Genomic DNA, 24,953 nt, shown 5'->3' with positions numbered 1-24,953 from the left:
AATGGCAATAAGAAAAAAAACACATAGTATCATGTTTCCTTCTTTAGCCATCTCTATATAAATCTGGTATTCAATTAGTTTTTAATGTTATAATTTTTGGAAGATTTTACAGCTCAGAAGCTGTGCGCTAGATATTATCAGAATTAATAGAAATGGTTTTAATGCTCTCTGTGGACGGTTCCAGATTAGCTGGCTTATAAAGGCATACAGACCAGCATTGAAAGTTCACCAGTTCAGTGCGTTTCAATCTAGAAGGCAAAACAGTTTTGGCAGCTCTATTATGACCCAAAATAGCATTTTTCATGGAGAAGGATAAAAAATAAAATACATGTGTTTAGCTGTTTTTCATTTCTTTTTAGGAATTTCTTGTCTTCTAGTAATTCAGTTGAAAGTCTCTACAGAAAAAATGCTCAGTAAAAGTGGTTTGTTGATGGGAAGGGATAGGAGATGAACGCAACTGTCTAGGACAATTTAATGGTGTGGAAAACCATATACAGTACATAAAATGAAAATGTATACTGTATATACATATACTTAATATGTGCATTACTTTCAAGAATTTGGTCGGCCTGTCCTGGACCTCCTTTTCTCTATGAGACTTGTCCGACAACAGGTAAATTTCACACCTCTCAAAGGGTGGTCTTCATCAGAATCCGAACCACTGAACTGTTCTTTAATATATGTATGCACATTATATACACTTTTCCAGTCTCATTTATCTAGAAACTTCTAGATAGATTTGACCTCATTTTTACAGATAAAACACACCTGGAACACACCATTCTGTGCTGCCTAGTGATGCTCTCCAGGAGGTGATCTTCACCCAAGCATTGCTTCTTTAAAAGAAAAATCAGGAAAGGGATGTTATGTTGTCCATTCGTATAGCCTGATGAACATATTTAAAAGCACAACGACATTTTCTCCAAGTAACTGTTCTTGTCTTTCAACACTTCATCTACCATTCTTATTATAAACCAATTCTTTTCTTTTCATATGCTTCTTATTTTCAAAATTGCACTTAGTTATCTGATAAGACATTTGGTCCATGCATGAAAACATATGGCCTGTTTAACCAATAAAACATGTTTGAATTTTTTAGGAAAACACTCAGAAGATGTAAATTGAGGGTTTTCAACCTGTGACACTGAAAGGTTCAGAAACTCTGTAATCAATGTTCAAGTGCAGAAAGATTTAAATGATTTTTACGACGACACACCTCCATCTCAGCCATCTTACTTGAATGCTAATATTAATTGCTAGCTGGTTTAAGGCCTTACACATTTTTCTCAGTGTGATGTTCTATACTTTACATTCCCTGACTCTTCACAAGCAAATGTATTGTAAAACAGTGAACAAGTGAACTTGTTGCATCAGTGCTTGTGGTGAAGAAGAGACCTCATATCCTCAATGGATTTTGCTCAGCAGGTTTAGCATTTTGTTTGACCTCTCAAGGTGACTACACCACAAATGTCTTGTAGTACATTTATTTCAGTACTGGCAAATTAATTGTGTGAAGGATTATTCTAATTGTGAACTGAAGTAACTACATTGCATCTGAGTGCTATCACTCACACCGGGCAAGAGCACAAGAATGTTTCTTTAGCTCGGCAGGTTAAGTTGCTCATTATTTACCCAATATAGCCATGCAGGTAAACACAAGGTCAAAGATTTCAGTCCAGGAAAGGACCACCCTGCACCAGCACAAACACATTCCTTCCAGAAAATTTCCACCAAGGTATTCTGATAGCAATATCAGCATACAGATTGAAGCTTGTTTTACATATGAAATAATTCACCCTGGCAGCCAACTGCACTACTTGTTGACTACTAGTTCATCTATGGCGTAACTTATTATTAATAAAAGATGATTAACCTGAGCTAACCACACATGTTGCTCCTTGGAGTAATGAGAGGGCAGACTGAATAGCCCCCTTTGATAGCTGTTCAGTTGACTCATCCAGCTGGCATTTGTCAGGCCAGTGCTGCCAACATGACCCCATTTGGACTGCTCGTTGGCCGTTTCTCTTATTGTCATTCCATGGTTACGAAGCATGTGACTCAGAGCATTTCCTTGAACTGCTCAGGCTGTATTGTTTCAGAAGATACGCCCATTTATAAGGACAGACAGGCTGTCGACAGTGAGACAGGCAGGAAGCACAGCCTAAGTAAGATGTCGGTGTCAGGAGTGGTTGGAGCACATAAACAAGATCAGGTCCTCTCAAGCCTCTTGATGTTGGTGTTTAAAATGGTTTCAGACTAAAGCATCCTGTATATTTTTTCTGGGGAAATTGGCAAGAGGAAGGAGCTGATCAAAGAGATTAGAGAACTACCCATAGAAACCGACTACTTTATTTGCAAGGCCTGGCACCTAATAAAAGCCAAGCACATATCAGAGCATGTCACGCCTTCCCACATTAACATGCTGTTAGTATTTCCTATCAGTAGACATTAAGACTTACTGCAGAAAGAAAGTTTTATTTTTAAAATAAAAATAAATAAAATAAAATTTTTAAAATAAAAAATAAAAGTTTTATTTGATGCCGTGGCAATGTACTGATCCCCTGTCTAATTTTTTGAGGACATCAAATGCAATATTAATTAATGATATCACATTACATCAGTTGCTGCCTGCATGGCAAGTTGTCTTTTCCATTACATTTAAAAAATTTTATCAGTGTGATGGGGAAATCAACAAAATGGATACATTCAGATATGTAACATACCATAATATAACATTCTCAGATCTCCTTAGTGAAATTCAGGGTTGCTGGAGGTTGGAGTCAGCCATGGCTGTGCCAAGAAGCAGCCCTGTAGAGGGTGCAAATCCATCACACAGCCCACTCATGTCCACACTGACACAAGGCCAATTTGGAATCCCCAACTAACGTTAAATATTGTGGAAAATATTAGAATGGCTATATAAATCTGTCACAAGTGTGTTTAATTCCTCCACAGACACACTAATGTCTATCCCAGGACACAAAAATACTCCAAATCTGAATATGTAAATATATAACTCTTTATTATAAATTGTCCAGGTTAATACATATACAAAGTGGCTACAAATGGGGGACAGACAGTATCAGTGCACAATCAATAACATTCTTAAGGTGTCACAGTACGTTGCAGTTTACAGCTGGTTTACTGTTAATGAGATAACAAACGAAGATAAAAAAGAATTGCTTTGGACTTGCAAGAGTTTGCATTTATTATGTTACCTACTTTCTTTCAAGGAGGAGATCATTCAGTAGACAAAAGCCATTGTAAAATTACTTCCAATTCTTAGTTTGGTTTACATTTTGCCCACCTATTCTTTCCGAATGTTTCAAGTCTGGCAGTGGAGCACTCCGGCCAAGCTGACATCACCTGCAGTTTGACTGGTACTGCTTGAGGCATTCTGTGAGAAGGAGGGTCTGTCAATGATATGCTGTCCACCTTAGCTATGTAGATGACCCCTAACTCCACACATAAAAGAGTACATTTCAATTAACATATTTCTGGCTTTCTTTTTTTTTTTTTTTGAATGTATAAACCCTATCTTGTTATCCATCTGATTTTCTACCGTTTTCTTACACTTTCAATATTCACCTTACTCTTTCCTGCTTACTTATTCACTAAACTGTGACATAATATCTAGAAATAATATTCCTGATGGATTGGGGCTATCGTTAATGTGTCCATTTATCCATCCATCCACCCATTTAAGAAATCATGTCAGGTACTAGAGCCTGTCCTGGCAGCACCTGGTATTAGGCACAAACCAACTCTGGATGCCAAAAAGTAATGTTAATGAGACCTGCCCTGTTATACCTGTCGAAACTGCGTCATTGATTTGTATACACCATTCCTAAAATTGGTTTTCTCATGAGAAAAGATATAAATTTGTTTGACAATTATACATAACAAAATTTGAACTTAACATTATTACTCAAATCAAATTTTGCATTTTAATTCAAAAGCCTGCCCAGCAAGCATGAGTACAACTTATAAAGATGAACTGCTAGTAATCAATACTTTCATTAACACAATACACTTATTTGTGTCTACGTTAAAGGTTAAAATGAAATGATTTCTCAGGAAAAGAACATATTCACTGGAGCACATCATTTGCTTTCATTTTGGAAATCAGGATCACCTAAAGCCAGTTTAAAACTGTTTGTTTGTGACCCTCAGCTTTTTCATTTACTTAAGACACAAGATAAATACGTTGTTGATCAGAAGACAACTGTTTAATAAACAAAACAGCAATAAAATCTGGCAGAATATATATAAAAAAAATTAAAATAAATTTTTTTCTTTTGATTTTTAATAAAATGTTATTTATTAGCAAGGAAAAATGTGAATGCAAAGCCTTACAATGATCTTGTTATTCTAACATATTTTAATTTGGTTTATCTGAATGCAAAAACAGTAAGGTTAGTAAAGGCTGCTGCATTTGTTTTAAAATTTAACATGAAAGCATTAGTGAGCTGGTTTGGAAAATTAACGATTATTAAATTTGATAAGTAAATGTTATGCTTTCATGTTATAGTGATACAGTTGTGCTGAGTTAACCTTAGTGTAGTAAACGCAGAAGTAAAACATGGCAAGCATTGTGGTGCAGCAATTAGTACTGTGGCCTCACTCCACTAGGTTTTGAAATCCAGCCTGGCTGCCGTCTGCCTGCAGCTTGCATTATTTCGCCATTTCCCATCTCAGAGACATGCACATTGGGTCAATTGCCAGATCTAAACTGTGACATAGTGTGGGGGTCTTATGTGGGACTGCCACCCCTCTCAAGGTTGGTCCCTGCTTTGTAGACAGTGCGTGTTGACAGGATATTCTTTAGGCCTATACAACTGGATAACTTATATTCAGACATGAAGAGATGAATAAATCTTTTGAGTAACTTGCTATTATCCACCCATTACCTGAATCCACTAAATGATGGAGTGTCAACATTTATTCTAGAAAATGTTTTATTTACAAAAAAATAAATAAAGAGCTTTGTCAAAGGACATCTCCTGGAAGTCCCTCATAACTTGCTATAGGCTGCTTATCAAGACAGGTACAGGGTGGTCCAGATCTAACTATGCAACTTTTAATGCAATGCAGTGCAATACTTGCATAGTTAGATCTGGACCACCCTATATTAGTGTACATGTTAATGAGATCAACACACTAGTGGAGAGGCAAATGTAAAGTCAAGAGGGGGTGACCTTAGCATGATAGGGAAGCATCTCAAAAGACCCCAGACTGGGTATGAACGAAGAGTGTTTCCTGTAGTGGAAATATAAGAAAAAGTCATCAAAGTCCATTGGGAAATGAAGGATGTACATGAAGAAGGCACAAGAGAACACTGACAGAGGGCCGCAATGAAGCTTTAGTCCAGAAGCAGATAGTAAAATATTATTTTTTGGATTTTGTGAGCTACAGTATAAAGAGAAAGTCCGCCCCAAGCAGCTGAGTCAACAACGTGAATTAAATTGCCTGGCAAACATGACTATTCTTGTATTTTCTTGAACAAATAAATACTATCTTCGCCAGGGTTGCTTCAGTTATGTAGACCTCCGCATTCTTCACTGCCACCCAGGTTACAACAAGGACAAAAAAAGCATCATGCTGTTAGTATAAAGTTAAAGAAAAAACAGAAAAAAATATGCTGTCTTAAAAAGGAAGTGAAAATGTAGAATTTAATGGATTGAAATGTAGCTAAATTTAGAGTAGACTGTATGGAACACTTCACCTAATCCTACTCTGCGTTTTAAAGGATGGGTGAGTGTGTGTGATTTTTCTGTAGCAGTCATTTATTTTCAGCACCTGATTATTCTCATACAGGAGCCACAATGTATCTACAGCCTCATCAGGCACAAGAAAATAATCAAATGGATGCTTATCCATTACGAACTCATTCAACTCCTTTTTCACCTCAATTGTTTATTAATTTTTTATCATTATATGACAATTTGAACACAAAAGAAACAATACAATATAGACATACAGTATTAACCTATAGGCTTAAAATGACCACCCTCTCCTCCTCCCCAGCTAGTCCCTTCTGCCTCTTCCTCTGTCAAGTTATAGGTCAGAGAATGACCAATGACAAGCCAGGTGTAGTAAATACAGGCCTATCTGTGACACCTCTGTAGGCAAAGGGTTAAGCCACTGGAATTGAAGGAGAATGATGGGAGAGGAAAGTTTTTAAAAAGCTACATAGATGTGGGAGGAAACTGGAATATCTGAACAAATTGAAACCGTGTAGAACTCTGCACAGATGGTAATTTCAGAAGTAATAAGACCATTCAGCTTCATCACAACATCCATCCATTATCCAACCCGCTATATCCTAATTACAGGGTCACGGCGGTCTGCTGGAGCAACATGTCTATCATATCTCCAATAACGCAAGGAAAAGGTTCTTGAATGGACAATATGAATTTGAAAAAAATAAATCTGGAATTCATTTAATCAAATCTTATTTTACAATAAATTTATCTGTTCCTCCTGGCCAGTATACATTTGTAGGGAGAAACAGGTGAATGTGGTGATTCATTGCTGTCAATGAGGAATTCACTGGAAACAATTCAGATTTATAGCAGAGATTTGTTGCAAGACATGCTTGGCTATATTTCTAAAATGTTAGGTCAAAGTAAATCAAAGCAATTCTAAAAATAACATAAATTAGACAATTGCACATTTTGGTACATTTTTGGCAAAAGAAAGGCTTTGGTCTGTCTTGTACAGTATTTGAAATATTGCTGAAGTCAGCTTACAATACATAATAGAGAAAAGTGTGATATTGAGCATGCATTTGTGGAGGTGTTTACTGCATGTACTCTCTTTGCAGAGATGAGTCCAAACTGCAAGGGCTTTCAACATCTCAGTGCTTTTTCTGGAGCTCTGCTGAGGTAACGCACACTACCTGTTACAGATTAGTCTATTTTGAACTAGAGAAAGCAATTCTAACCCTACATCTGGTATCCGTGAGTCAAAATTTTGAAAAATATACAACCACAAGGCTGTACTTGGGATATTTGTTGACTGTCACATTGACAGATGCGGATCATACGCAACAAGCTGTGCATAACACACATTCACAACGTAAGCAGTAGAGGGAGGTTGCCAGTGACACAGGGCCACCAACACTGGGCAGTCATGAATCAAACATGCTTCCAATGATTCATTTCTTTAAGAACCGGGCATGAAATAAAACAGTATTAGATAAGCCATAGAATGTCAACAAGACAAATCTCTCTTTAATATAAACAAAAAAAAAAAAAAGAAAAACATTAGCACAGGCATAGCAATGTCAAGAGTTTTTCATCTTATAATTAACAAAAATATATGTCATATAAAGATATTTTTGGCATAAAGGTTTCAAAGAGCAGCAGGCCTTAGAATGAAAAATGGTTAATACTGTGTCATGTTATTTTCACTTTACTGGAAAGTGAACAGATTACGCTAACTCTTGTGCTATTTGTCTGTTCTCAAAAATGTGGTCAGTTTGCTGACCAACAAGTTTTCATCTGAATGACTTTATCCAACCAACGCATTGTTATTTGATCTGTTTTTCTTTATAGTGTAATGCCAGATCAGAATTACACTGATTAAAACTATATATAACTGGAAGGATTGCATATGGTGCACATAAGTAACAAGCTTTAAAATATTAAATAAAGCCTGTTTAATTTAATGGGTTAATTGTTAAAACCCTTTTTTGGGCATTTTTGGCAACATTGGCATTTAAACACATTTTAAACTTTGAATTCCTTCTTACACATTTTTATTGTAATATAAATTGATTTTATACATGAAAACAAATATTCCAGTTAGTTTATAAAAATATCTATAAAGATATATATATATATAATAAGAGTGCAAATGTAATATTTTTTTTCTTTGAAATGTTATCAATATTCACATTAAATCTTTAAACACTGACTTTTACAACCAAGCAAACAATTTTCAGTCAAACATAGAGACACATCCTACTGCATATGGAAATAAATGCTGGTAAAGTTTTCCCCCAAATTCCCATTTACCCTTTCACAGTACAACATATGGGGCCTGTTAATAAGCAAATACCTGAGCCATTTCCTATCTGTGATTCTTGCAGTAACATTTTAGTAACTAAATGTATATTCAGCATGTTTCTTACAAGATCCAGCAGTTTACAGTGAATTTATTGTAACATTTTGCTTTAGGATAACAGTTTGCCCATTTTGTTAATTGTTGGATAGGATGCTCTTAGTGATTCCTAAACTGAATAAGGACTGGATTTCAATGACTATTGTGTAACACTACATATGTTTTGACATTACTTTTCTGGGAGTAAGAATATATTTTATATTTGAATTAAAATCTAATCTTTAAATACTAAAGGACACTAAACTGAATTGTCATTTAAAGTCCTAAAACAAATGATTGCTTTTGCATACATGAGTTTAAAAATGATTTATCAACTTCAGTGCAGCAGATAGACATTATACTGGAGGTGTTGAATAGCGCACCACATAGTTGTAGTCAGGTGGAGGACTATGACACTCAAGACTGGAGTCCATTGGGAGAAGAATTGAATCCTCATCAAGGCTGAAATCCAGAGTTGCCTCCAGGCATGCAATGGCTTGCTGGTATTTGATCGTCTCTTTCTCAAGGTCTGTTAACATCGACTCCTTGCCCTTGTTCACAGCTTTCATTCTGAAATGAAAAAGGAAAGATTAACTCTAACGCTGAGGAAGGGAGTCAAACTGAATGGCAAGTAGAGATTTTTTTTTGTGAACCAACTGTCCACTGCACCTGGAATTTAAAAAAATTTGGATGTGAGCATCAGTAGGCTTTGTGCCCTGGGAACCAAGTTACCCAAACTATTCTATAACATTTCAGTAATTATTTACTGCTCTGAAGCTGATCTTTCTGACAATAAAATAGGCCAGTACGATAGCAATTGACAAAAAGAAATCATAATTCATTGCAGAATTGCAATATTTGCCATAATTCTTGAGATATTATCAAAAATCCATCTCAGTGCCTGTTTGCCTTGAACAATTTGGCTCAAAAACTAATCAGCACATCGTCATCTGGTAACAGGCTTAAGTGTCGAGTTTGGTATTTTTCCGTCCAGTTGTTTTAGATCTAGACCGTCCTCAAGAAATAGTGACACACACCCATCACCAAAATATTGATGTTGTCGGTATCAGGAGACTCTAAAACATTGAGACTCGTTGAAAACTGGAGATCAAAATTTTTTCACTTCTCCCCCATAGATGATAGGTTATGGTGGGTGAGGGCGCAAAGCAATAATTTGCATTTACCTTACTCTCTGCTTGTAGTAGCAACTATGTAAGACTTTACACACGTCAGTTAGTAGCCTGTGTTAGAGTGCTGTATCTCCACTGGAATTGTGCTGGACGAGATATAAAAATAAGTGGTGTGGACAATCATCTAACAGACAGAAGTTGAGAGTGGTCACTCAGAAGACAGGCTGTTGTATAAAGTGCCGTCATGTATGCACTGGTCACTAGAGCCCTTAAGGTGCACCAGCCATGCACTACAATTCTCCATAGCTGCTACTTAATAAGCAGAAAGGCTACTTCTTGATTGGAGAACTCATGAGAGCACACACAGTAGTGGTGGCTGGCTGGGATGCATGTCACGGGTAGCTCTTAGTTGCATTTTTGATTAAGTTTTAATTTATTATCATTATTTGAGGATGATGAAAGCCAGGAATTTAGTAAACAAAATGCTCTGTCTTGGAGTAAAAGGTAAGACTAACCTAAACAAGGCAAGAACCAGGAAATGAGGCCCAAAATACAGTTCTGATATCAGAACTGTAACTTCTGGTAACCATGTGGTGGCAATAGAACATCTCTGACAACAAGAACAAAGCCAAAACCACTTGAAAGTACACGAAATGGTCTTGGTCAAGGTAACATAGTAGCATAATAATACAAAAAAAAGACATAAAAATAATGATTTTAAGAAAACTAAGCACATAATAGGAATCTGTATATTCCAAAGTCCATTAAAGGAGTCTGCAAGACAAAAGTAACAATAAGAGCAGCAAGTAGGCCTAACACCATGTACAAGAACAAAACAAATAAGAATTCATAAATGTACACAAAGACAAATAACAATAAGTAACAGAAACAAAACAGGATTACAAATCTGGGAGCTATGTATCCATTTTCAATACCCACTTTATCTATAACAGATGTCCTGACTGTAAAAATAGCAGTCAGTTTGAATAATTAAAGAGTGAGAATCAGAAGAAAGAACCGAGTTAAAGGACTAAGAAAAAGTCAAAAAAGAGAGAAACGTCAAATCCAAATCCATAGCCAAATTGTAAACCAAAAATTGTAGTCAACGGACAGAGCTTTATTTTGAAATCTCAGCCATCAAAGTTCAAAGTAAGCAGTACTCTAAGTTTGGTCCAGTCTCGGATACTAGTAAATATTTTAGTGGTTATCTTTACACTGGCATGTTGATGACATCAAAAATGGTGTACCCAGGGTGCCTCATGGGAAATCCCCATGGAAATGGAAACGATCCCCCAAACAAAAGTGGCTTCAGAAAAAGATTGTAAAAATATATAATTTCTAAACCAAAGCTCTAAACGAGATTCTAATTTCAGAATTTGATTCCTTGGGTGTTAAAATGATGCCAAGATTAACATTCCGGCATCAGAAAAACCCAAGAAAAAAAAAAAGAAGCTCCAACATAACAGATAGTTTTAACAACAGTATTGTAAGAATGAGGACTTATCCAGGCAGAACTAGGAGAAGGGAACCAATCCTACTCAGAATGACTCTTTATTTCAAAATTAGAAGATGTAAAGAATGCAGTACATGAAAGCTTTTGTAATGTGAAACAGCGCAATATTAGATTTGGATTAAAGCACATGCTCTTCTTTCATTTCCCACTTCATCCTAAAATGTGACTGCAGCTATTATGACTCAGTTTGCAACAAAACCTGGCAGCATTTACACAGAAGAATATACTGGAAGATGAACGTGTTAAAAATAATATGCAGAGGCCACAGTCAGAGACAGACAAACAGGCAAAAGCCAAAAAGAAAGAAAGCTTGGAAATACAAGGATAAATGAAAAAGTGAAGGCAATTTGATAATTACACAGTAAACACAATGGATAGACGTAGATACAATACCATACATTCATGATAGCTTATGGGTACTTCTGACATGTACAGTGTGCAGCTCTGCTGTTAGTCTAGTTGAACCCAAGGTCAACTGAGCATGGACGCAATGTGTCATAGTGCAATTTCTTTAGGCAGAGGGAGTGAAACCTGCTGAAATGTACTGAAGGATTTTGGCTTGTGGGAGATCAGTAAGCTGTTTGGGTACCCATCTTGCACAAACTTTACGGTACCTCAAGTCATCCAGTGCTATGACATGTGTAAATCCACAGCTGATATTTAAATGAACAGCAACAGCAAACAACGCAATCTGATGGTCTTCTCTGGGGAAGCATTCCTCATGTTGATGTGGGTTTGTGTGCCTGATGTTGATGGTTGACCAGATCAGGCTTTATCAGTTACACTTGCTCTTCCCACTTTAAATCTTTCCACATATTCACAAACGTTTCATTGAGTCATGCAGTTTTCGCCAACATTTGGTGAATTTCAATGGGTTTCACTCACTCTGCCCAAAGAAATCTTACTACAGCATGATGTTCAACCATGGTGCAGTCCTGCAGTGGAGCATCCATGTTTATTTGATCTTGGCTTTAAGCAGACTAACAGCAGAGCACCAAGCTGTGCATGTTCAGACTACAGATAAGCTATCATGAAGGTGTTATATTGGATTAGCATCTATCTGCTGCAGTTACTGCATCTTTACTTTTTGATTTAACTTCATACCATTCATAAATTGATATCCATGACAGCAGCACAATTAACTATCATGTTAGATGGGTGGGATTCAGGGTAGGCAGACTGGAAAGAGGAAATGGGGTAAAGTTATGAACAATGCCTAAAGGTTATGGAGCAGATAAATTGGTAAGTTACTTCAATTACAGTGTTATAATTTAAAAAGCTTCAAATTGTTCAGTAAAAGTAGCTTTAACCATACAAATTGTTCAAATTGACTACCAGCAAAACAACCAATCACTACTCCAAACATGCAGTGTCTGTAGATGGAATCTGCTTTGAATGGTCCACTCTCATTGTGTGGGGCAGGAGATACTATGACACATGGTGTTAACATTTCCTCAATGGTGAGTGGCCTTTTTATGTGGTCAATCAGAAGGTTTCCATTCTTAATTTGGATTTGCATGCAGTGATCTACCGTCATTCTGCTATCCAGGCAAATCTTCCTAATCTTGAGGTATCTATCTAATTTTTATGCCACATTTTTTTTACTGTCCTTGCAAAACATCTACAGTATACTTGCTCAGTTTAGATTTTTTATTTATTCTGCACAAATGTGGCCTTGAAGTTGGAATACCTGAAGAAATCCTCTGCAGATCATACTGGCTCTGTATAGGCAGTGATGGAGTTGGGAGCTGAGCTGAAGCAGTAGCTCTAATCAGCACAAAAGGCATGCCAACAATTATTTTGAAAAATTGCACAAATAATTCCAGAGACAGGTATTTGCTCCTTTTCTTACAAATGGTTTCAGTTTCATCTCCTACAATCCAGCTCAGCATTGAAAACATGAGGCAAACATTGCCCTGGTCTGCTTCAGGATTTATGTTGAAGCTTTTGAAGTGATGGGAAAGCCGGCTAGAATAAACAAAAGACATTCGACCTAGGAAAGTGGGAAGCCTTTCATATTAATTGCGTATTTTTGTTATTCCTGTCAGACTGTTAGTCTTATCAACTTTCTTGGGAAAATGTTCTTCTGACACCATCATCAGTAATAGGACTATGCTTTCATTCATTGTTCACTTGGCGTGCAATGCTATGTTTGCTTTTCATTGCTCGTTATGTAATGCTTTTCTTTGCTTATTCTATATTATTAATAATCCTATTTAAAAGAAAACCATCCGAGCAAGCCGTGAGGTGACTAACCCCTTTTGCTGTATGAAAGCATGCTAACCTTATCGAGCCGTCAAGGGTTGCACAGTTAAGATTCTTCTGGGGTCTCAAGTAATCAACACCAGTTTTCACATTAAACATTTTCGGTTCCAATAAAAAAGATGGGCCTGTAAAGTGGAGAAAGCAAATCCAGGTGGCATTTTGTGAAATACTACAAAGGCCTGAAACCCCACTAAATATGACAGGCTAATGTGTTACAGACGTTTTTCACCTAACAAAAGTGACTATAGGTCATAGGGTTTAATGTCAAAGGGGCACTGGTGTGGCTGTTTGGATTCCTCCATGCAGAGGTTATTAATCATTTTTTTGGGTAAAATATGAGTTTTATTATTCCCAACGCAGTGACCTTCATGGACAACTGTGACTCCCACATCCTGTTGTTTAGAATTCTAGACATGATCCAAGGTAGAGGAGGTTTTTATTAAACATAGTTTGCAATGTAAATAGAATGGTTACCCTGGTGAAAAAGAGGGAATGCATTCAGTATAACCAGAACTCAACAATCCTGCAGTGGTCATGGTGTGTGTGGGCACTTTGCCTTAATGACTGCCTGTATACAGAAGTGCTGCTATGATTAAGTTCTTTTATGGCCACTTTATACCTTTTCATGTTCAAATGCTGTGGTCAAGTCTATTCAAATGTATGCTCTTGTGGAAATTTTTGTTTGTCACTATGGATGATTAATCTTTTGTTTCCAAGGGTAGACAGATTAAGCTTATCTTTTTTATGACAAACCATAAAAAGGATGAAACAAAATTTAGATCATTTGATTGATGCTTTTGTTGAAATTTCTGTCTGGCAAGTGAGGTCCCATATATTATACCATCCAATCAAATGGATTATTTGTCTTCAAATAATTCACTTCTAATAGAAAATGGAAACAAATTACATTCCACCCATTTTCTGAACATTCATTTTCCACTGCATGGTTATGCAGATCCAAAGGCCATACTAGTGTGAAAGAAAATTTATCTGCTTGCAAGCCACTAAGGGTTAGAAGCTGTTTTTGCTCTAACGGCAGGTTATTCATACAGGCGTCTGTCATAAGACAGGGTGCAGTAAGCTGACCAAGGACAATTTCCCTTTATGGAATTCATCTGTTAGACACAGGAAAGATGGCTTTTCCTTTTTTAGGGCCCCTTTTGCAATGTACACAAAATAGAAACGATTAGCTGATTCACGCAATGTAAGAAGAAATGCTTAGATAAACATATTGTGCTTATTGATAAGTAAGGGGAAGGGGGAGGGAGGAAAAATATTATAAAAATTAAATTAAAAATTAAATATTAGAATCTATGTACTCATCTGTGACTGAATAAAGACTGATTGGTTGAACTATTCCTGCCTTCCTTGGGGGTTACTTCCACACTAGCAACTTCAGGTGCAAGGTGAAGGCAAATCCTGGAACGGATACTAGCACACTGAATGGTACACTCATTTATATCAGACTAATTTACACGTTCTAATTAACCTAACAAATAAACCAGTTCTAACAATAAACCAAAGTATCTACAAAATAGCCACATGGGCATACGTATGACATGCAAACTCCACACAGACTGAGATGCTGAAGGGACTTTCTAACAGTGTAAAGGCCAGAATAAGAGAACCATTTCAGCATGTGGTACAGAAGTGTCTTTTCTGTATAAAATTGAACAAGTAGAGACTGACTCTAATGTTGATAAGCTACGATTAAAATATTTGGATCACTGATAAATATTAAGTTTAGGGTTTTTTTTTTAATTTATTAATTTGAAATGTTAGATGACATAGAAAGCACTACTTCATGTTCTCCATTGTCACTGCCTCTTTTTGCTGGTCTAAGTCTAGGTCATTTTCTGGCCCTAGAAACCTGAATCAAATCAGATGTCTCTAATTTATGTAACCTGTTTGGTTCAAAAAGCAGCTGTAGAAAGGAGCTTAACGTCTTTGAGGAGCCCAGTGTTCATCTTTCTAATTAAAAATCGTAATTTGCCTGCTTAGAATTGTGATAATTCTTTCTCCATTTATGTTTCTCATCCAGTGGGAAACATTGTGATTTTGTACTGACCATCATGAACTTACCATAAAACGTCGTTATGGATGATTGTTTAGAAGAACAGCAAAGATCTTGTTTTGATTTTTTAAGGGATTTCCTAGAGATTTGTACTGAGAACTTTAACCTCATTGACAGGGTAAGTCAAACGGAGATTGCTAAACAAAATATTGCATCTTGGCTGAAATGACATCACACATAGTACAGCATGTGCACCATGTGGTCAGTGATAATGTAGCCTCATAGTGACCAGATGTCTCTCAATCATGGTAGCCATGGCAAAAAAAAAATTAAATTAAATAAAGCAAAACAAAATGAGACATTATTAATGCTATCCTGATAATTTTCTGAAATTTTCTTTATGCTATCTCTTGGTACATTGTACTTTTGTTTCTCTTGACAGTGCTATATGTTTTTATCATCAGGGGGCAGGAGGCGATACCGGTACACTAAGAAATGTTGCCGGTGCTCTAAGTAGAAAGAGCACTACAATGTCCACTCCTCTATGTTCTGTCCATGGGGAAATCTTTTACTTAGTGTGACAAGTGTTTAAATTTACCAAGGCATGCCATCTCTTCTGGCTGGTGTTGTACCCAAAACTTGAAGTGGGCATTTTTAGTAAGAGACATCAATCCACCTTTGATGAATAAATTGCGAATATTCTATTATGTTTAACAAATGTTTTGCCAGAATTGTATACCACTTCGGTTTTGGAACTTTTTTGGGAGATTTTTTTCTTCGTTTTTCTTAGATCTTTTTCCACTGGTTCATCTGGGTAGAAGCTTAGGACATGTTGGGAAGCAACTCTTTTGAGGAAGAATTCTGTCATGTTTCAGCCTATTCTGTTCATGTTCACTTGGCCAAACCTTCCCATGCACTGTTCACTTTTACCCAGACTTGCCATTTGTTGTTGCTTGGCAACTACAGTTAATTTACGGGCACGTAAGTCCCATCTACCTTTTTAATTGGTACATTTAAGCTGAATTCTTACATTCACAGTATGCTCAGTGATTGAATTTTTTGTTTTGAGTATGTTCTCGCCTTTTTTTTGCCTTTTCTTCTTGATTACAGTTCCTCTTTAACCATTTTAATTTTTGGTTTATAATCAGTCTTAAGTGCTATGCTGAAGAACATCTTATGACTGCTAATCCATCTATAAATACAATTCAGCTTTATTCAATTCAGTTTGTTCTTGTGTACTTCTGTTTGCTGACTACTCTCTCAGAGTGCTGACTCATATTTACAGCTGTAATAAGATAATGGAACAAACGTACAACATTTAGAGCTGTAAACAGGAATATCCAGGTAAACAAATTCTGGAATTATAAAGAATCTCAATATCTAATCATTTTGCCAATATAAATTCCTGTTAATTTAGCATGTGGCATTTGGCCAGTTGACAATGAAGTGAGCTCCAGCTCACAGCAGTCCTGGGCAAATTAATCTTCTTGGTATTGCACTGTCATTTATAACTGTCAAAGTCACAGCATTTCTGAACTACTGTAGGCCAAATGATTGCCCTAACCCTCCTGGGCATTCTATAATTTCATAAGCATATGTTGAAGTCTGCAGGCTATGCTTCTGGCTTCTTTTTGTTTCTATTACTTTGGAGTTTTGTTAAGTGTTGCCTATTATGGCCTAAATTGGTTAACTGCCCTTCAGGTGCAGCCAGTTATAATTAGCAAGTCACCTAAACAGCTTCAAGCACATAAAAAGGCAGTTAAGGAATGTATTAGTTTCCTTCTTCTTGTTGGATTGCATAAGCTCCTGTCCCTTGAAGAGTCAGGTTATTTTTCTGTCTTCTGTGTTTATGTATGAAATTCTATAGATACAGTATATAGATGCCTTTTAATTGAATTAAAGTAATTTTTTTATGGGAGCCCCTTGATTTTGTTTTTAGTCACATATGATCAACAAAATCTTAGTACAAGAAAAAAAAGTTTTTACTTTTTAGTGCATTTTTGGATAAAATTGTTTCACTTAAAAACCTTTTTAGCCACCCTAATGCCACACAGTCAGCATGTTACAAAGACCTTGGCGTGGGTGTGAAGGTGACTTGACAGAAATGACATTAGTGACCGAGTGGAATTGAACCTACGATCTTAAAGTGATACGTAACATTCATTCATGTTCATTTCTCATTTCAGAAAATCCTAACCACGGTGAAACCTTACACGTGGCATGTACTGGAAATGTACGTTTGTCTACTGGAGAACCGAATCTTCAATCTTCCTTAGAAAAGCTCAACACTTTATTCACTGCTCCAATATCACCAAATTAATCAAAAGAGAACTTTGTCAAATTTTTATATAAATGATGAAAATTGGGGTGGCACGGTGGCGCAGTGGGTAGCGCTGCTGCCTCGCAGTTGGGGGACCTAGGTTCGCTTCCCAGGTCCTCCCTGCGTGGAGTTTGCATGTTCTCCCCGTGTCTGCGTGGGTTTCCTCCGGGCGCTCCGGTTTCCTCCCACAGTCCAAAGACATGCTGGTTAGGTGGATTGGCGATTCTAAATTGGCCCTAGTGTGTGCTTGGTGTGTGGGTGTGTTTGTGTGTGTCCTGTGGTGGGTTGGCACCCTGCCCGGGATTGGCTCCAGCATGCCCCCGTGACCCTGTTTTCGGATTCAGCGGGTTGGAAAATGGATGGATGGATGGATGAAAGTATAATATATGGAAATGAGAAGTTTAAATCTGACATAATTAATGTACAGATCCTGGGTCAAAACTGATGAAATATTGCATTGTCACCAATGATCAGCCTGCATGCAAGTTTGAAGGAAATCGGTTTGGTTAATTTTTTGCAAAATTTGACCCTGACAAAAAAAGTTGAATAAAATCATGGAATAATAATAACATAAATAGGTAGCTAAGTAAGTAAATAAATAAATATGCACACACTTCATATTATTAATAATTTTGGTCTTGGTTTTTAGTACACACTTGTCAGAATCCACCATGTCTATGGTGACACATTTAATATTGTCTTTATCAGTTTGCTGCTGCTGGAGTATGTGAATTTCCCCTTGGGATTAATAAAGTATCTATCTATCTATCTATCTATCTATCTATCTATCTATCTATCTATCTATCTATCTATCTATCTATCTCTGTAAATGTCTCTCTGTCCTATTGGATGGACCATGGGTGCAATAGTGAAAGTAGAGATCTGGAAATTTGTGTATACATGCACTCAATAATCTAATTAAAATGAAGAGGATTTCAGTTACCTAGTTTCACAGTCATGTTACGTGTTTATGTCACTCTTCTAAACAGTAAAAGGACTTCTTAATTGTTAAAGTGCAAGTAGTGACCATACTGTTCCTTCCGTGTATCAGTTTTCATTCTTCTGTAAATGAGAAAGCCCAGTAGTGATCAATTGCAAGAGTACTTCTTCATGTTTATAACCCTCTCAGGGAAAGCATAAAGCATTTTGTGTGAAGAATCACACTAATTAAAATATTGCTGGTATGTGCCTGTGAACTGGGCGTGTGAAGCACATTTGTAGGAAACTCAAAAAACTGACAGCAGTTTACTTTAGCTGGAAACCTTCTATGCTGGGTCACAAGACCTAAAGCAGGCCCAGTGCATGCTGCTTAGCGTTTGACAACAAGAATACATAAACATGACCTCTAGGTGAACATCAAAACAAGTCATTACTAGCCAAAAGATGACAGAATTCCCAAACACACATTAACATTTTACAATTCTGACTCAACTTATTTAACAAATATATCACTACTATAACAATAATCAATTTAAATAAATAAATTAAAATAATGAATATATACATTGAGAATAAATTTTCATTAAGTGGTTTAGTGAAGTCACTGAGAATAAGGAGTACGATAGAGGCATCAGGCTATCCCATGCATTAGCCTGCACATTTTAACATTTAATTATGTTCTCTTCACAGCATTTATCACATTGTAACATTTTACTCATTTTCTTTATTTTGATGCTTCGTTTTTATGCTTAATATCACCTCATAGATCTATTGTCTTTCATTTGTCAATTCCTATGTTTTATTGCCTCTAATTTGCAGGTATTAAAGCTGTCAAGATCTACAAGAAAGAAACAGCAAAGTCTGTGTAACTTGGCATCAAACCAAGTGGACCGAGTGCCAGATAAAAGAAATCTCACAAGGAGTTGCTGTGACCACACAATGAGAAAATGTCTCAAGAGGAGTAAGGAGGGAGTACAGAGGTTTGCCAGTGAAGGGTTACAAATGCATTTGTGTCCCAGAGGTTATAAATCATTAAAAGGAACACTTGTCCATCACCTAAATTATGCTGATGTTTGACATTAAAGTGTTACTTAATATTCCTAATGGAGTGATGTTAAGTCAGCTGGGTGAAAAATGTATCGGAGTATAACCTGGCTATTAACCTCCCTCCAAGTCTGAGGCACAGTCTCAAATTTCCATAGGCAATCAGATAATCACGGTTTACACTCTGGAGATTGAGCATGATTTTCAAAAGCTTTTAAGGCACAGACTATCATAACACTGGTTCAAATTTGGGATCATGTTCCTTAAACCTTTAATATGAAGATGGCTTCATAAGGAGCTCTGTTCACACAGTTGGCTGGTTTGTATTATATTTTAAAAAACAGTCATTTAATGAATCTTGGTAAAAAGAAAACAGGGCTTTAAGTTTTTATTCTCACAGTAGATTCTATATTTAAAACTGAAATAAAAAAAGAAGTAAACTATTGAAGGAGAGATAAGCAGTATTTATTTTCAATCTGAGAGGTTGTTTTTACAAAAAGATTAATTTTCCAAAAATACAGTGCACAACTTTAATAGACGTATGTAAAAGAAATAGTGAGATGTCAGGCTAATTGTTACCCTGCAAACTGAGCAGTTCTGCAATGTTTACAGCTGAGACTGTCACCGGCTTATGAAAGCGCAACCCTTGGAAAATGAAAAACAGCATGACGTACAGGAGTTCAGAAACTGAACTCAGCTGCTTTACAGTTGGCCTGTCAACAACGTGCTTCGGCCGTGTATAAGGAGTTGTATGTGTTTTCTCAAGCTCTGCACATGCTTTCTCTAGGGTTTTAGGTTCCTCCCACCAGCAAACTTTATTGTCTGTAAAATCAGTCATAGGAAACATAAATTGGAGCTCTTAATCCATGCATTTTAACTAAAAGGGAATTTCATAAACTGGAGTTCAGGCTAGTTGCTCATGGTCGTAGAGATATCAATGATGGATTGAAACTGCTACCAAAATGCACGAGACACAGGGTTTGAATTTATATAAAATGTAATTAAAGTATAAAATAAATTGAAAAATACTGTAGTAATGTTTTAACATTTATTTTGTTTTGCTTTGTTATATAGACTCTGGAAGATTGTGGGTTCGCTTCCCGGTTCCTCCCTGTGTGGATAGCACTTTGAGTACTGAGAAAAGCGCTATATAAATGTAATGAATTATTATTATAGTTTTATATTTTTATATTTAAATCAGCTATTCAATTACTATAAAACTTTTAAAATATAGATTTAATGGTGATACTGTTTATAGAGTATATTGTATGAGTTTCTGGCCCATTACTGCAATAAGTCAGAGTTCACTTTAGAAATATCTCTATCTATCTATCTATCTATCTATCTATCTATCTATCTATCTATCTATCTATCTATCTATCTATCTATCTATCTATCTATCTATCTATCTATCGTGTATATGCCTAATGGTATTTGTATGCAATTTGAAACATTTTCAGGACATTCTCATTCTTTGTCTCTGTTTTAGCCCATGCCCTAAACATAAGGGAAAGAATATAAAAATACATACAATTACGGTTAATATATACTAGCTGTGTTCCTGAGACAAGTGACCTTGTTCATAGTGCTGTTAACCAGATGTATCAGAATTACTATGTAACTGAGTATTTTTAGGAATATGATATATAAATATTTTTTTGCCAGGGGTTAATATTATTAACTCAATGGAGCTTCTTACTTTTGAACATGCTACATACAATTGCCCATGAGTAAAACATTTGTGCTGTAGATCATTTGATGGTTGTTGGAGAACACAATTTTACAGGAATCTGCATTATTCTGAATATAAAGATGTAATCAGTAGGAAAAATGGGAATTTGAGGTATAAATATAATTTCACCCTGTAGCACATCCTGTAGAAAAGTTAGAAAAGTCTGAAACAGAACTGAATCTAACGCTTTGATCTGTAATTTTATACTGTTGTTTGGTTTTTGAGAGTTTATATGAAAAGCAATATACACTGAATCATGGTTTACTTTAACTTATTACATACAGCATTGAAATGTACAGACTGCACATTTGCAATGAACTCAGCATTTTAAATATTGTATGGAAAAAAAAATCAGGTGAAAAGAAATGATATGGTGAGCTATGTACAATGTTCCAGTGGAACCAAATAATTGGCACTACTTTGCTTTGAGTGCGTTTTGCTGTTCCTCCCCTTTCTTTATTACTTTTACACAACATATTAGTTGAGCATGGGTGGGGGGAGGGGGGAGTATAGAGTCCCATGATACCCTAACATTTGATCAAGGAGTGGGGGAGGGGGCAGGGGTCACTCACTGGTACACTAAGAAATGTTACCAATACTCTAAGTAGAAACTGAAAGAAAAAACTCTACAATGTCCACCTCCTTTTTTGTTCTAAGCAAGTGTTTAAACTACCATGGCATGCCATAGCTTCTAGCTTGTGTTGTACCATGAGCTTGAATTGGGCCAGTAGCTTTGTGAACCAACGCATAGCAGCACATCATGATATTTACCCATGAATATTGATATATCAAAATGCCCTTTCTTTACAGAGATCTCCTGAGGTTGATGTACTGTCTTGTCAAATTTCTGCATTTTAACTAAGCAGGAAAGAGTGCTTTTGTTAATGCGTGATTGAATGAGTCACTCAGTCAGTCATTACCCAACCTGCTATATCCTAAAACAGGGTCATGGGGGTCTGCTGGAGCCAATCCCAGCCAGCACAGGGCACAAGTAAGGAACAAACCCCGGGCAGGGCACCAGCCCACTGCAGTATATCGATGTAGATATACATATTTATACATATATATGGTGTAGGATAAGAACGGACATCCTGAACAGGGAGGAGCATGGTTTATTACCTGCATGGGAGGCCCAAGAGGAATGATGGATGGATTGGCAAGCTGGACAAAATGATAACTTTGTGCCCTGCCAGTATAAAATAATAATGGATGGCCCAGTGGAAGCCGGAACTTGGGAGCAGTTCCATTCCCTGTGCAGCAGGTAGCCGTGGTCCTTCTGTGGAGCCCGGTCAGGGCACCTGCAGTGGTGCTTGAGAATTGTCTGGAATTGCAGCCCTGTTGTGGTCCCTAGGTGTTGAAACAGGACACTTTTGGGGAGGACTTCCTACTTCCTTTGTGGCCCATAAGTGCTTCCAGGAAGATATGGCATAGTATTGTAAGCATTCCCAGGGAGCCCGCTGCCTCACATTGAGGAGTCAGGGTCGGGAGGCAGCAGGCAACACGCAACAGGAGGTACAGAGGAGGAAGAATTCATTTGTTCTGTGTAATTGTTGCTTATTATTTGAAAAAGGTCTGTGAAAATGTGCTTGTTGTGAATAAATATTCTTTATTTTATTTTCACTTTTATGTGTTCTGTATTGCTGTGTCTGTGGTTTGGGGCTCTTTGGCGTCCCCTTGTGGTCACAATGTTTACTTTGTATTAGCTTTATCATAATCATAGATCTAGGAAAAACTTCAAAGTGTTTAATTGCGAGGCTCACATCAAAAATTCTAAATTCACTTTATCCATTCATTTATTTTTTTAAACCCACATATTGCAAAAAAGGAACCTTATGGAGCAGAAACTGTCCCATTATCACCGGGCAAAAAACATAATGCAATCCTGATATTCACACACTGGCGTTAGACAACCACACTTAAGTTAAGAGATGATAGTTACCCTAAAAGACACATTTTGAATAGTGGAAGACTTTTGGAAGGAAAATCGGAGCACTTGGAGAGAAACGGCTTATGTTATATATGTTAGTACTGTATTCCATTTTATGTGCATTATTAAACAAGAAATTCACAATTAACAAAAGAGAAAATACACATAAAATATGTGTAATACTTTCTCTACTATATTCTGCATAACTTCTCTGTACCAGCATTCTGACAGAGATATTCATTACAATACAACAGATGGTAGCGTTAAAAAAGTCAATCCATAGTCAAGCAAATAGTGCCAAGCATTTTAAAGGAACATACTGTACATCTTAGGACATGCTTAAGTTTAAATATGAAAAATCCAGATGTCCCGTATATTCAATTTGCCACATGTATTACTGGCTTGTTCCGGTGCAGGTGCAGTGAATGTGGTGATTCTGATATTTCATTAATATCCTAACCCTCACAATTGCTTAAGTGCTGTTTTTTTTTTTTCTTCTCCTGGTTGACTGTGTTACGCAGATGGGGCATGTTTGACTCTGGCAAAGTATTCCTGCCATTCCAGTTGATCCTATTCCAGTGGAGAGCTGGCCCCTGATGAGGTGATTTTATTGAAACAACATTCCTCAGGGCTTCCGTTCAGAGAAGTGGCCTGCCATTTATGTCACAGTTATTATTATAATCAACAAGAAAATAGTCTCGGTCTTTAATTTTTTGTATGATCATGTAGCAGTAGTTGCAGTAGTAACAGTAGTTTTGCCACATGTTCAGAGTACAGTGAAATTCTGACTTGAATGTGTTTATTTTATTTGGGTGTTGCAATGGTTAGTGTTACTGCCTCAAATACCATGCCTAGATATTGTCTGTGCTTAGTTTTCATGTTCTCCCTGTGTGTATATAGATTTTTTTCTGGGTACATTAGCTTTCCTATCACTTTTCCGAAGATATTCAGGTTTAGGCTATTTGGCAGAGAGAGCATTAAATATGATTAGGTAGGTTTTGAAAGGGTAAGACTTTATATTTTAAAATTAATCTTCCAGTAATATTTCCTGCATTTGGTCGAATAAAGTTAATGTTGTATTGCTTGCCTGAATACTGTGTCAAAGGGATCAAGGAAAGTGCTGTGATTTGCACACACACGGTGGATACTCGCATTAAAAATGCATTGCATAGCATCAAGCACTGCACCACAGATGCTAGCTGTCTTTCCAGTAAACAGGATTTCTATCAAGCAGGCCACATTTATATCAAATGCTCACATGATTAGTGTGGGCACAGCAACTTTTATTGTTCTACTGTAACCTAATTAAAATGTTATGTAAGCTACTACCCACCACACAAAAGAATCGTATTTTTTCTAAAGTTGTTGCTGCCAGTATCATCAATCAAGTGACAAGAACTGAACAAAAGTTATAAGTGTACATTTAGTTTTAATCAGGTTAAAGTTTAGCAAGTTTATTACAGATGCTTTACCATAGGTAGAGTAGTGGCACAGAGCTGTCATTCCTACCTCAGAGCACCAGGGTCTGCTGGGGTTTTCATGTCCTCCCCATGCTTCTGTGGATTGATTGGTATCAGTGAGTGTGCTTAACTGTGAATGATTACCTGTTTTAATACTGAATACCAGGAATGTATTAGTAATTCTACTCAATTACCAAAAAACATTTAGTCCTTCATGTACAGTGATGTAAGAGTCCCAAAAGTATAAACACTAGCTGCTATGCCATCATATCACTCGGTTTTATAATATCTATAGCAAATAACTGGATTGATGCAAAACATACTCTTGATAGGTTTTGCTAGTGGATTGCAGGCAGCACACACTTTTCTAATTTACTGTGTGATTGTACCCCGCAAAGGACCAGCATAACATATGTCATGCTTCTTGCCTTTCACCAAGTGCTGTTTGCTGTGAGCTTAAACAAAGCTGATTTAAATTTACCCCTCAGCACATGTAGGATTAA

At 36.7% G+C, this 24,953-nt stretch overlaps 1 protein-coding gene across 1 annotated transcript in view; it reads right to left on the bottom strand.

The window, feature by feature from the left end:
• Nucleotides 1-3,003: 3,003 nt before the first annotated feature.
• The window catches only part of kdrl (kinase insert domain receptor like), a 159,289-nt gene continuing 137,339 nt past the window's right edge, over nucleotides 3,004-24,953 (bottom strand). Inside the window, exon 30 of the mRNA XM_028815839.2 lies at nucleotides 3,004-8,676. Coding sequence (XP_028671672.1) covers nucleotides 8,463-8,676 — 214 coding nt within the window. The 3' untranslated portion in view covers nucleotides 3,004-8,462. The remainder of the gene's footprint in view (nucleotides 8,677-24,953) is intronic.

Source organism: Erpetoichthys calabaricus, chromosome 12 (assembly GCF_900747795.2).
Source record: "Erpetoichthys calabaricus chromosome 12, fErpCal1.3, whole genome shotgun sequence".
NCBI lineage: Eukaryota > Metazoa > Chordata > Cladistia > Polypteriformes > Polypteridae > Erpetoichthys > Erpetoichthys calabaricus.
This window is presented reverse-complemented; position numbering and strand designations above follow the sequence as displayed.